Source organism: Balaenoptera physalus, assembly GCF_965194825.1.
Source record: "Balaenoptera physalus genome assembly, chromosome: 12".
Classification (NCBI taxonomy): Eukaryota; Metazoa; Chordata; class Mammalia; order Artiodactyla; family Balaenopteridae; genus Balaenoptera; species Balaenoptera physalus.
Window position 1 is genome coordinate 79,555,653 of NC_138897.1, and position 13,151 is coordinate 79,568,803.

Below are 13,151 nucleotides of genomic sequence, written 5' to 3' on the forward strand. Positions count from 1 at the left end.
ACGCGCATTTCTGGGGCCACCCCAGACCTCCTGGAGCATGCTGATGGCCACTGTCCAGTTTGAGACACTGGCACAGAGACCTCCCCGCTGTCCCTTGGGTGGTGGGCGTTGGGTCCAGGGCGTCCCCTGCTCGCAGGGGTCCCGGAGGAGAGGGGGTCGTGAGAGCGCAGGGAGTAGCGGGCGGGAAGTCGGGAGGAGGAGGAGGAGCAGCAGGAGGAGGAGGAGGCGAAGGAGGAGAGGAAGTCCCCCGTGGCCACCCCGAGGGGAGGGCGGGACGGTGCCCGCAGGGACCCGGTGGGCCGAGCCTGGCCGCTCCGCTCGGGCGCGGAGGAGAACTGGCCGCAGGGCGCGCGCTCCCCGTCGACCCTCGCGGAAGGGGCGGGGGCGGCAGCGCGTGCGCGGGGCCGCGGGCGGCGCGCGGGGGGCGGGGCGGGCGCGAGGCTGAGGCGCGCGGGGCGGTGAGCGGGGCGCGCGGGGGGTGGGGTGCGCGGCGGGCGGGGGCGGGGGCGCGCGGGGGGGGGCTGCCCCGGGGCGGCCCCCCCACGTCGGGGCGCGGCGGGCGGCGGCGGCGGGAGCGCGTCCCGTCTGGGTCCTGAGGAGCCGCCGCCGCCGCCGCCGCCGCTCGCCAACATGGCGGACCTGGAGGCCGTGCTGGCCGATGTCAGCTACCTGATGGCGATGGAGAAGAGCAAGGCGACCCCGGCCGCTCGCGCCAGCAAGAAGATCGTCCTGCCCGAGCCCAGGTACCGGCTCCCCGGGCCCGCGCCGCCCCCCGCGCCGCCGCCCCCCGTGGCCGCCAGCGACACCCTGCGTCCGGGAGGGTCGGGCGCTCAGCCGCCGCTGCCCCCTCGGCCGGCGACCTCGGGGAGCGGGCGCTGCAGGGCCGCCCTCGCCGTTCCCGTCTCTGAAATGGGGCATCGGAGGGCTGTTGGGGGGACTCCGGGAGAGAGCGCCCCGAAGTGCCAAGCGCGGCGCGTGGCGCGCAGCGAGCGCCCCAGCGAGGTGTGGTGAGGATGTGGTTGTGACTTCGCTGGACCAGCTCCATCCCTGTCGCCCCTTCCTGCCCCCATCTCTGCCTCTCGGTGCAGCTCCATCCCTGTAGTCCTCCCTGTTTCATTGCTGTGGCTCCCTCCTGCCCCATCCCTGTCCTTCCAGCCCCATCCCTATCCCTGGCCCCACCTCTGTCGTCCCTGTCCTCTCCTCCAGCCCCAACATACGGTCCCCCGCCTGCCCCATCCCTGTCCCTCCTTCTGCCCCACGCTTGTCTTTCCCTTGTGCTCCATCCCGGTGGTTCCTTCCCTAGTTTCTGCTCCTGTCCCCCATTCCAGCAACGTCCTCTCCTCAGCTCCCTCTGGGCGCCTTAGCTGGGGAGTGCAGGCGAGTTGCCTTTTGCCCCAGGCACTTAAATTGGTGTTTTCAGTGCTTGCTCCCCTTGAGGTCCACCAGTCCAGTCAGCTTCCTGCACCCCTTTTCTCTTTGGTGCCTCCAGGCAGTAAGGAGTGGATTCTGACCCACGCGATTTTCTTTTTGCTACTAAGTGTGTCACCTGGTGACAGATCCACTGGTGGCACTTTATTAAAAGGTTGAAATGGGACTCACTTAAAAACGCATGTTGAATGGGTGATTCAAAGCAGGAATTTGTTGTTTAAATTACCAGCAAAGGGGCCGATTGAATTGGCGAGGGTCTTGGTGAGGTCCATACCAAGTTGTAATTTTTGTCTCAAAAATGATTTATTATTGATGAAGTAGTAAACAACTTGATTAGTTCATATCATTGGCACCACCCCAGAAAATATCATGCATCAGATTAATAGTGAGTTTCAAATAGTGTATCAAAGGATTAGGGTTGGATTTTTTTTCCCCTTAGCTTTCCTAATTAACAACATCATGAGTGGTACAGCAGATGTGTCTCCTTGACACTAAATAGCTCTTGGTCGATTGATGATGAAAAGAGGCATCTTCTTTATGGTGAATTTAAGACCATTTTTGTAATGTATTGGAATCTAAAACCAAAGCTATTCTCCATTTGAAAACATCAGTTCTTCAAGCGTCATATACATCTAAGATTGCTTAAATGTTACCTTGACATAAGAAAAAAAAAATCTTTCTTGTGATGCTGAGGGATCATCAGATTATTTTTACAAATCCCTGAGTCCGAGCCCCACGATCTAGAAAATATCTTTCCCTTTGCGTTATTCGTTGTGAAAAGTCAAATTGTGTAAATGAAGACATGCTTCCTGGATGTTTTTGTCTCGCTTGCCCTTCATAGCCCCTGCCTCTTGTACATCTTGTAGGGAAAAACCTACTTTGATGAGCGAAGACAAGCAGGGAAAGTAAGGGAAGAGTGGAGGCCTTTTGGAGTGTTGTGAAAGCAACACTCCTGTTCCAGACTTTAACATATCCGAAGCTCACTGACGATCAGTGCTGTTTAAAATTTCTGGCAAGTGGGAAACTGTAAAACAGCAACCCCCAAATGAAACCTGAATTTCATTTAAAAAAAAACCCTCTACATTTCTATAAATGTCATATATAATGCTTAATTTCTTTTCCTCTTTTTCTTCCTTAAGGGCAGGGAGTCCCAAATATATAAAGTGTCTGTATGTAAAATCAACAAATCTTAACTCATGGACAGTGTTTTTGGGGGAGAGTGATATATAATATTACTAAAATTAGGAACTCCTGTTCATTTTTTTTCTTGGTGTTTTGAACTTAATGTGACTTCTGCTTTTTTTAATGTCCCTCTTAAGAACATACTTATGTGCTTAGGGTATTCACTTACTTGTGTGAAGGCCTTTGTTTTCGGTGGCGTTCTTTGGTAGTGCTTTCTTTTACGGCAGAATTAGTGACCTGGGAGCAGATTTCTCATGACATTTTAGAATTGAGACATATCAACAGGAGAGTAATTTTAGGAAGCAGCTCTTTAGTAATTGTTATTCTGTTGCTGTTTTGTTTTTAAATAGACTCTTGAATTAGGCCATTGGAACCTCCTCCAGAGATTCTAATTTGTTTTGAGTTTATCTCAACTGGGTTTAGTTTTGTGCTGTGACCATTTACATAGTAACTGCCACTCCTTGTGCTGTGTTAGGATTCTGGTACATAGAGATTATGAGGTAAAACATCTTGCACATTTTCCTCCACCACTGGATGGCAGTTAGTGGCCTACCTGCTCGATTTTGGGATGGGGGTGAGAGGTTGGGGGATTTCTAGCTCTGGTAAACAAGTTAATTTCATGTTGAACCGCCTCAGCATCGTGACTCAAAAGACTAGTGTGATTTCACTCTTTGGTAAAGGATACACGTAACATGTTTTCTGATAAGAGTTTCTATTTCAGCTTCATTTTGGGGTAAGCCCTGTGATCACCAGCCTTTGGCATTCTTGAAAAAGAGGTTTAGCTTTGTATTTTCAGTATGTAAATGGGAAGCATAAAACTTGCCATTGGTCTATCCCGAGTGACTTTTCTTTCCAGCTAATTATTTGAAGCCACTGAGTATTCTGTGTGCTTCCTTATTTCACTTACTTTGCCTTTCCCCCAGTTTTGCACAGAAAGGCAACAGAATGAAGCAATATCTAGCTAATTTCAATGAAGTGCGGGGTGTGCAGTCCCCTGCCTATTATGGGAGAATCTCAGAAAATGGAACGTTCCGCCCCGGAGAGATTTTGCTTCTCAGAGATGGCAAGAGGCAACCATTTTGTTAGGCTGACACATTATTCAGTTAACGAATCAATGAGTGCAAATTCTGTAAAAGTTGCCTATTTGTTCAAATTATATAGCTGCTTTAGTTTACTGAAACATTTGTCGAGCTAATGTAGCTGATAATGGGATCTATTGGTAATAGTAAACCGTGACCCATGGACGCACTGCGCAGGCCCAGCTCATTCAGATGTGCATGCCAGTTGTTTTATGCCATGTTAGAGAAGAAACACTTTTATTTAATAGGGTCTAATTCAGAAGCCAAGGCCTACAAAGGGTCAGCATCTTAAGCCCTGGAGGGTTCAAGGCAGCTTTTCCCCTGGGCTCATCACTCTTGTAGCTTTTTCCGCACAGAGTGAAATTCAGTTGACTTGAGGTCACACACACTTGCAAGAGGTTGAGTCGCATAAAATCCATCTTTCCTCTGGCGTTTCATTTCTTTTCAGTGGACATTGAAAATTTGGGATCATCCATCACAAAGCTCGTCCTTTCCAAGTATTCACACGCTATGATAGGAAGGTCTGAAAACATTTTAAAGAGCCTTTATAAGTTTCCGGGAGCATTTTAGACAGTCCTGAAAAAGGTGTGTGATACTGCTTATTCCATTAATTCAGTACCTGGTTGTAGAGGTGTTTTCCTGAGCCAAGCAGAGGGATACTGTGACCACCCTGGCCACAGCCTCTTCCTTCAAGGGGCTTGCAGTCTAGTGGCAAATACACTGGGAGTTGAGAAAGATGTTTACTTTCACGTGCAATTGCTTGAAGATTCTATTTAACTGTGGACAAATAGCACGGAGTGGCTTTTACTATTCTGTATTCACGGAACACATTATATCTGCTCAGTGTCTTACAGTAATTTGTTAATGATCTCCTTTGAAGAGCTATTTAGCTGTAATATATATAGTAATATGGTAGTGTGCATCTTCCTATTTTTAAAACTATCATAGGTAATTGGTCTTGAAAAATAGCTCTGTTTTCTTCTGATGTGGAAATGGGGTTTATTCTGTAATTTCCCCAACTCCAGTCAGCGAGTAAGTGGTGGGTGACTTGAAAGATTCTCCTCCGTTTGGGTTGGAGGGTATTCTATGCCTGCAAGCCCAACTCTGTACTGAAAAGTCAAGGATGAAAGAAGGAACAGCCTTCAGGAAGAAAGCACTCTTTATCGTCGATAGGAGCATTTCTATGCATAAAACAGTGGTGGTGTTCTTGCTTCTTTTTTTCTATGCGACACTTTCCAAATGTAATTTGTTCTGACCTTTCAGTTATTACTTCATTCTCGGTCAAAGTTAATTTGTGCCAGCGACTTGAAGATGTAAGTGTGGTGTGCCATCAGCAATTCTTAGAAATAGACGTTCCAGTGCAGTCAGTTTGGGACCCAGAATATGCCCAAGTCAAGCGTTGTGAAAGGCTTTGCATCGAGAGCCCAGTAGATGTCTTTGAGCTACAGGCAGTCCCAGATTTTAGAAGCGATGTGTTCTCGGAGACAGCCTCTTAAAAACACCTCCTCGGTACACTGAATCAGGCTTTGCCAAACATCTGTGTGGACGGGGACGGACACTGTTGGATCAGATGTCACAGCTCAAAGAAGGGACGCTTCCGTCTTTATCATGGCAAGCAGAGTAAGAGATGCCACGGAGTAGAGAGGGCACCCGGGGTCCCTGCAACCCCGGCAAGTGAGAGAGAAGTTTAAATTCCATGAGGTAGTGCTATGATAACTACCATTTGCCGAGAGCTCGCCCTCTGCCAGGCAGTTTGCATTGTGAGTGCATCTGTTCCCCACAACGGTCCTATCAGGTCGTTAGCATCAGCTCCGTTTTCCCAACGGAGCAGGTGCTCAGGGAGGCTTAGGAACTCAGTCCAGGTGACAGCTGAATGTGGCCGAGGCAGGTGCAGGATTCAAGCCCAAGTTTCCCAGAATCTGGGTCCTTTCTACCTCGCTATGTCGTCTCACCAGAAAGAATAGCGAACACCCTCACGTCTCATTTTGCAGGGAATGGATGAAATAGCGAAACTTTTTTTTTTTGGTTGGGGAAAAATCATTCTGCGTGCCGATTCAATCAGCTGCCAGGGCGGCATTGGGAAAGTCAGGACTGACCTCAGAGACTGATCGAGAACAGCTATTCCTCTGGGACCTGCGAAAACGGTAATTATGACTAAGTGAATAAGCAGTTTCTGCCTTTTTCCCAGGAGGAGCTCGGGGGTTAAATGCCTGTTCTGTTTAACGCGAGAAGCGCAATCTCACTGCTGTTAATGAGAAATTGTATAATAATAGACCGCCTCACCCCCTGGCCACCCAACAGGATTTCTCTCTCTTATCATTTAGAAAAAAAGGGCAGCTCAGGCTGCTTACCTCCCACCCGCCCCCCACCCCCAATTTTCCATATCTGAGAAAAGGGTAAAAGGGACAAAACAATATTTTTGGCTTTATTTGCAATAAAAATCACTTTCTCATTCAAATAATCTTCCTCTATTAATAAAACTGTGTATTTGAAGATGGCTGTAGGTGAAAATGCATTCTGTGTGCCTGATGGTCTGTCCTTATTCTCTGGACTTGAGCGGTGGGGAAATGGAAATGATGTACTTGGCAACTTTTGCTTTCTGGTTGTTGAATCATTTGTCAGCTAAGTCATTTGCATGCTAATGAGGTGGTTCCGGACTGCCTCTGCTTCTCCTCTTTTTCACTTCTTTATCCTTCTCTGTTTTTATCACTGATTAGAAGTTAGACCCCCTGGGCCTTTTTGGATTGCCATATGGGTCTGAAATGCAGCAGGCTCCCCATATCCTGGAAATATTTCTCCTAATTTTGGAAGTCTTCTTTTGGGTCACCTGTGCTTCGGCTTCAGTGTGAAGCAAAAGCACATTGTAATACTTTATAGGACCATAAAGAAAAAGCCTCTTAGAGAATACAGTGAAAATATTTTTGCAGCTCATATATTTTGTGACTGATTGTTTGTAAGAGTCAGCTTTGACCCAGCCTTGGACTTGTACTCTTGTTTGCTCTCATTTCCTTCTTCCAGGGTTTCAGGAGCAGGAAAAAGTGATTCTATGAAAGTAGCCCATATGAAAGTAGCCCGGCCAGACCTTCATCCTTAGTGAACTTGAAGGCCAGTTGTCATCACTGGCCCCTCATTTTCCTGTGCCCTCCCTCCTATCTGGCATACTGTACTAAAAGAGAAAGTTATAGAGTAGGAAGTATGGCCCTGATTCCACTGGTAATTTGCCATGGGCCGTTGGTAAGTCACTTAAATTCAGTTCAGTGTTAAATTCAGTGTATTCAGTTGCCCCATCTGTACAATATGATATCTATTCCTTTTTGATCACAAAATGTACAAATAAAAATCTGTCTCTTGAGAGCATTTTCTATCCATACAGTACATTTGTGAGCAGGAGAGAACATTCATTTCAAACACAGAAAACTCAAAAGAGAAAAAAGATTGGAAGCAGTGTGAAAAGATAATTTTACTTTAATTTACACCATAGGTGGTGGTGGTTGTGATTTATATGCAGTATGAGACATAACACCTTAAAAAATTTACAAAACAGTAGGAGATAAAAGCAGTATTGCACGGAGACCCTCGTGCCACGTGCTCAGAGGGGGCGGGCTCAGGAGGCAGGACTTCTGAAAAGTTAGAATGTTGACCCCTAGACCCATAAGTAGGTGAATTTCCCAGATTTCTCCTCAGTGTTCTTCCTCTAGCTGTTTGTTGTAGTACTGTTTGTCTAGAACCTTCTGCATGTGGTGCTTTGCGTGGTTCTTTTCCTTTCTTTCCTCCTTCCTCCCTTTTTTCTTCCCTTCTTCTTTCCCTCCCTTTACTTCCTTCCATCAATCCATCCATCATCCAGTAGGCTCTGGGCTATATTGGCTTCAGTACCTAAGAGTTCACAAGCGTGCCACTTTTAAATATAGATAACTAAGCAATTAAGAGAGTTGACATCTTCAAAAGGTCTTTGCTTCAGTAAAATGCACCAAAAATCATAATCTAAAAGCAGCTGGCTTCAGCGTATTGAGCATAAGGTGATGCATTCTAGTCTTCCTCAGACATTCAAAGATCGCATCTTAATAACATAGCATTGTCACATCTCATGTTTGAAAAGATCTTGGAGGGCATCCAGTCTAGTCCTGCATTGGGTGGGTGACCTCCCTCTCTGGCATCCAGCCAGGGTCATCTTTGGGGAGCATCTCTGGAAGCTCCGTGGTGTTGGAAAGCTCTCTTGTAATTCATTCTGCGCACAGGTCCCTTGCTCTCCTTTAGTGGTCTTGCAAAACAAGTTTAATCCCGCCCCAAAGTAATGGATCTTCAGACATTTGAAGGCAGCTACCACAGCCCAGAGTGGCTGCTATGGGAAGCTGTCCCCCGTTCCTTTAGTTGTTCCTCATATCATGCTGAAGTCTGCACACTGCTCTGTAATCCACGCTCATCAGTATGAACATTACCTAGCTGAGTAAGAATATTAAAATTTATGAAGACTAAAAAGGTATCTGCAGAGTTACTGTAATGAATTTAGTGATGGCAAAACTGTTAAATCCAAAGTCAAGTGTATGGTCAAGTCCCTCTAAAAGTTCCATTATAGGGAGAACCTTTTTGATTCCTTGAATGATTTTAAAATTCATTATACCGGTTTGATTAGGGGATTGTTTCCATTAGTAAAAGTTTGGAAGCTAGGCATGGGTTACATGTGTTTTGTGACAGTGACTGCCCTTTGCCAAGTGCTAAGTGAGTGCTAGGCACTGTGTATTTCTTAGATAATCATGGGCTAAACTATTTCAGGAAGAAAGCGAACTTCAATTAAGTTGAAAAGATCATCTTCTGAGGGTTAGAGAGCGTATGTTTCATATATTCCAAAACTTACAACTCTGGTAGCTGTGGAAAGCAGCAAGTTTCTTCATTTTCAGCAAGAAAACTTTCTTGAATAACACCTCCTTGGTATTTGTATTTTGTGTCATTAAGTCAGTCCGTTGCTCTTTATTATCTAGAAAGGTAACTGGTTATATTTTCAGGTCATTTCTTCTACATTTTCTATATCTGTATTGCTTTCAATAAGGATTTAAGTTAAAAATGAACTGAGATGGGAAGGCATTTACACAGCTGTTAAATACTGCAGGCTTTCATTTTGCATCATGAAAATGTCTAAGGCTTTGATGACATTTTCGATGTATCTTCTTTGAAAAGTACAAGGCTTTTGCTGTTGGGTGTAAGGGTGGGGGGCATCTATAACCCATGTAGAAATGGAACTAACCCTAATAGAAAAGGTCAAGGGACTTTCATATTCATCTTTTTTTTTTTTAACATCTTTATTGGAGTGTAATTGCTTTACAGTGGTGTGTTAGTTTCTGCTGTACAACAAAGTGAATCAGCTATACATATACATATATCCCCATATCTCGTCCCTCTTGCGTCTCCCTCCCACCCTCCCTATCCCACCCCTCTAGGTGGTCACAAAGCACCGAGCTGATCTCCCTGTGCCATGCAGCTGCTTCCCACTAGCTTAGCTATCTGTTTTACATTTGGTAGTATATCATATTCGTCTTTAAAAGGCCCTGCTTTTTTCACCTACATGTACTGTTTCTTTTCTCATAATGACACCCTAACTGGGAAAGGGATTACGCAATGAATCTAATCATCACAACATTAAGTGTAGAGTAGAGTGTAAAGTTTTCCTGCTCTCTTTTTGTGTTCCATTGTGGAACCGCTTCCTTCTGTTTTGTTTCCAGTGGCCGTGGAGGAAAATTTATTATTTTATGCAAAACATCCCAAGTAGAATTGGGCTAGGAGGGGAAGGTGTTCTCTGCACAGTAGTAGTTTGTAAGTAAGGGATGAGAGGATGCTTATGTTAATAACACCCCCACCCCCACCCCACCCCTCCAAAGAGAAAACTGTAAGAGTCTTGTGTTCAGGGATTTCTTAGGGTTTAATCATTTGGTTTTTTTTTTTTTTTAATTCCACGTGGAAAATCAGCCAGCATCTTTATGTTTCAGTCCTTTAAATAAAGTGCCGTGCTTGAGAGGGGATTGGTATTTCAAAATTTTTTTTTTTTTTTAATTCAGGTTACTCTGTAAGAGAAGCTTATTTTCTCTGGCCATGTCATGCTGGAACAGTTTGATGAACTAGAGGCTGGACGCTCCTTCCTGTAAGATCAGAATTTGAAGTTAAACATTATGGCCTGTGGGTGTCTCACAAGTCTCTGGTATAGGATAGATGGTGGCAGAACAGTAGAAAAAGCCAGACTCCAGTTTTGAAGGGCCTCCTCAGTGGTTCTAACCTGATAAAATTCTTTCCCTGCTCTTAAGAAACATTCTCCAGACTTGGGGTGTGAATTGGATCAGTATTAAAATGATCATGATGGGAGATCTACTTGCTGAGCTTAATTAACACTTAGGTCTGACAATGTTAACTTATTAAACCCAATGACATCTGATAGTCATCTGTTTCATATTTATGCAAGAGATTTGAATTCAGAGTACAAAAAACCCCACTAATACTTATATACAGTGCCTTGTAGTTTTACACATATTGACTCTTTCTTGTTAGTTTTTATGGTTATTCTCTGTAGTTGGTAGACATTTGAAAAAGAAAAAAGAAAATTACTCCAGACATGTCCACGTGGAGACATTGAGAGGGGTATTTTGTCTACTTGGGGGAAAGCTGGTACTCTCCTCGGACACCAGTGTCTTTCCTGTGGTCCTGGGGGCTTCCCCCTGCCCTTCAGACTCAGAAACTGGATTCTCTCATGGCACTGGGTCTCTCTCTGCCTCTTACTGTGAAGTTCACATCAATCAGCTGAGTTGGCCCGACTAGCGCCTTCTCTTCTCTTATCTTCTTCGAGCCTGGTGGTTCTTATTTAAAGACCCCTTTGAGAATCCGATGAGGTAGAGGCTCCCACCCCTCAAAGTGCACTAACTCACATGGTCGATTTACCTGAAAAGCCAGACTGTAGGTGGAGTGTCAGATTTGCTGCTTTACACTCAGCACTCATTCTCAGGAGCCTTGATGCCTGAAGTCCCCATGACCTAAGAGTTCTCCCCTGCAGGCGGCCCTCGTGGAAGTGACGCTGTCCTCAGAAGGTGACACAGGTGGCACAGGCCTGTGGCTGGAGGGGTTAGAAGGCCTAGCCCCCTGGCTCGGCAGCTGCAGTAGCTGGGACCAGGTCATTTCTCCACGGGGTGGCTTTACCCTGGGTGTGGAATCCTGGAATTCCCTGACAGTGAGAGGCCCATGTCCACATTTTCATGTTTCCTGCTCTAACTGGTGCCAGGCGCCCCCTGGATTCGATAACACGGTCACTGAAGCCACAGCTTGTTAGCCGAGGAGCCTTTGGCATTTCTCTGCCCTTTGTGTTATGTGTTGATTTAAAATTTTCATTCTCTGAGGGCAAGCTTTTTCCCTTATTTTCAGATTCTTGGAAACGGCTCCACAATACTCATCATCCCCATTTTAGGAGGAAGTTCAGGTTCAGAGAGAAGCTAATTGCTCAAGATCACCTTGATAGCAAACGGCACAGTTGAGCCTCAGTTCAAATTCTGTGCATTTTAATAGACAACCTCAGACTTCCTTCTGCCACATGAATCTTCTAAACAAAGAAGTTTCTTGGATTTGGGTAGAGGAACATTGTCAATTTCAGATGTTAGTAACACAGTTTGAAAATGCATTGTCTTCATTCAGTTGGGTGATCTACTACAGGGATCTGATGAGGTGATCCAGTAGCTTACATATATTGATACTTTCATTATTTTCCTACCTCAGACACACTTGTAATTTCAGATGCACCCTTATTTCAAAAGCAAAATTAAAATTCACGTCTCTCCCTGTCTGTAGGTAAATGGGGATCTTTGGCTTGAACATACTTGTCAGTTACTCTAGATGCATTAAGGATTTTTTTATGTTACATTTATTAATCTTGTTAGTAGTACCTTCTAAATTGTGGTAGAAAATTAATGAAGCAGGTTGCCTATTAAACCTTCATACAGAAAGGTCGTTGAGCTCGTATTGGGATGGAGTTCTGTTTGTCAGAGACACTTCAGTGACTCCATCCACAACTCAACTTCTTCACCTGCTATCCCCGAAAAAGAGATTCCCCAAGTAAAATGCCTTATTGATCACTACTGGCAGTGAAAATAGAGCACCAACTCTGTCTCTGGAAAGCGGCAATGAAAAAGGTAAAGAATTAAGCATTTATCTTACCTTTCAGTACGAACTACATTTTAAGGTAACCATAACTCCCTAGTTGGTCATGGGAGATTCATCTTTACAGAAGAATAGCAGCAAATCAGGAGGAAATTGCAGCAAATCAGAAGGAATGATGGAATTAGAAAAAAAATCATCATTTTGCAACTTTTACTGAAAGTATTGATTTAGGCAAAGATCATCAGTGTATGAAACCACTAAATGAAAGGTAGATGGGGGAATTTTAAATGGAGAGGTCAAACTTTCACCATCTGAATTTTCACATCACTAACGTTGGTTGGGGCTCAGGACAGGCCGACCCCAAAATAGGCTAAAGTGGCATACTGATTATTTTGAATTAAGGTTACTTAAGAAACAACCAATGGAAGAACACTTTGACCCTTCTTTGTCTCCAGAAAGCAGGAAATAAATCTCCCATGTGAAAGGTACCCTCCCAGCCCCAGGAGGTAGAGAGACATCCTTATCACCAGAGATGGCGAATTCAGGGCCGAAAAGGCTGTGTAAACAAACCTTATTACTTCTTCACTAATTTAGGACCCCAAGCCCAAATGTCTTTGTCTTGTCAGTTCTTCACAGATTTATTGTTTCTTTGTCTAAGAAGTATAAAAGCCACCTGCTTTGGTCATTTCTTTAGGTCCTATTTCTGTGAGACTTCTGTACGTATGAATTAAATTTGTTCTTTTCTCCTGTTACTCTGTCTTGTGTCCATTTAATTATCAGACCGGCGAAAGGAACTCAAGAAGGGGAGGGGGGAACTTCCCCCTCCCCAACACTGAGGAGAAATAAATGCATCTACTTGTATGAGGCAATATGAAGACTATGTAGTGAGTATTCCTGCCCCCAAAGGTGGACTTGAACGTACTCAAGTTCAGAGCTGACTTTTAGCTTACAGGACACACGGAGGTAGAAGAACAGATTGAGTGACCTTATGAGGAAGCAAACAGGCAAATCCAGAATGGGGGCCATCCTCCAGGACTGCTGTCCTGGTTTCCTCAGTAAGTCACTGGCATGAAGATAAAAAGTGGGTGGTGGGGATGGAGGGGTGCTCGAGAGTAAAACAGATTTCAGAGATATAATAATCAAATGAATGTGTGGATCTTGATTTGATCTTGATTCAAACCCAACTATATGAAAGACACCTCTGAGAGAATCCTGGAAATTTGATTTAGGAAATGGGTATTAGATCTTCAGGATTTATTGTTATTTCCAGGGTGGGGTTGGGAAGTGATAACGGATCATGTTTATTGGAAGGAAAATGTCCATAGTTTTTAGAAATGC

The 13,151-nt window shown here is 44.9% G+C and overlaps 1 protein-coding gene across 7 annotated transcripts in view; it reads left to right on the plus strand.

Annotated features, from left to right (window-relative positions):
• The first annotated feature begins 519 nt into the window (after nucleotides 1-519).
• The window catches only part of LOC309639779 (G protein-coupled receptor kinase 3), a 117,907-nt gene continuing 105,275 nt past the window's right edge, over nucleotides 520-13,151 (plus strand). For 5 of the 7 annotated variants that reach the window (XR_014251849.1, XM_082417458.1, XM_082417464.1 and 2 more), the window contains exon 1: nucleotides 520-743. Coding sequence is in view for 3 of the 7 variants with exons in the window: in XM_082417458.1 (XP_082273584.1) it covers nucleotides 631-743 (113 nt within the window). In the remaining 4 variants the exon portion in view is untranslated. Of the gene's footprint in view, nucleotides 744-5,700; nucleotides 5,834-13,151 lie in introns of those variants that run through there. The other 2 variants (XM_082417461.1, XM_082417463.1) reach the window with 1 other exon arrangement.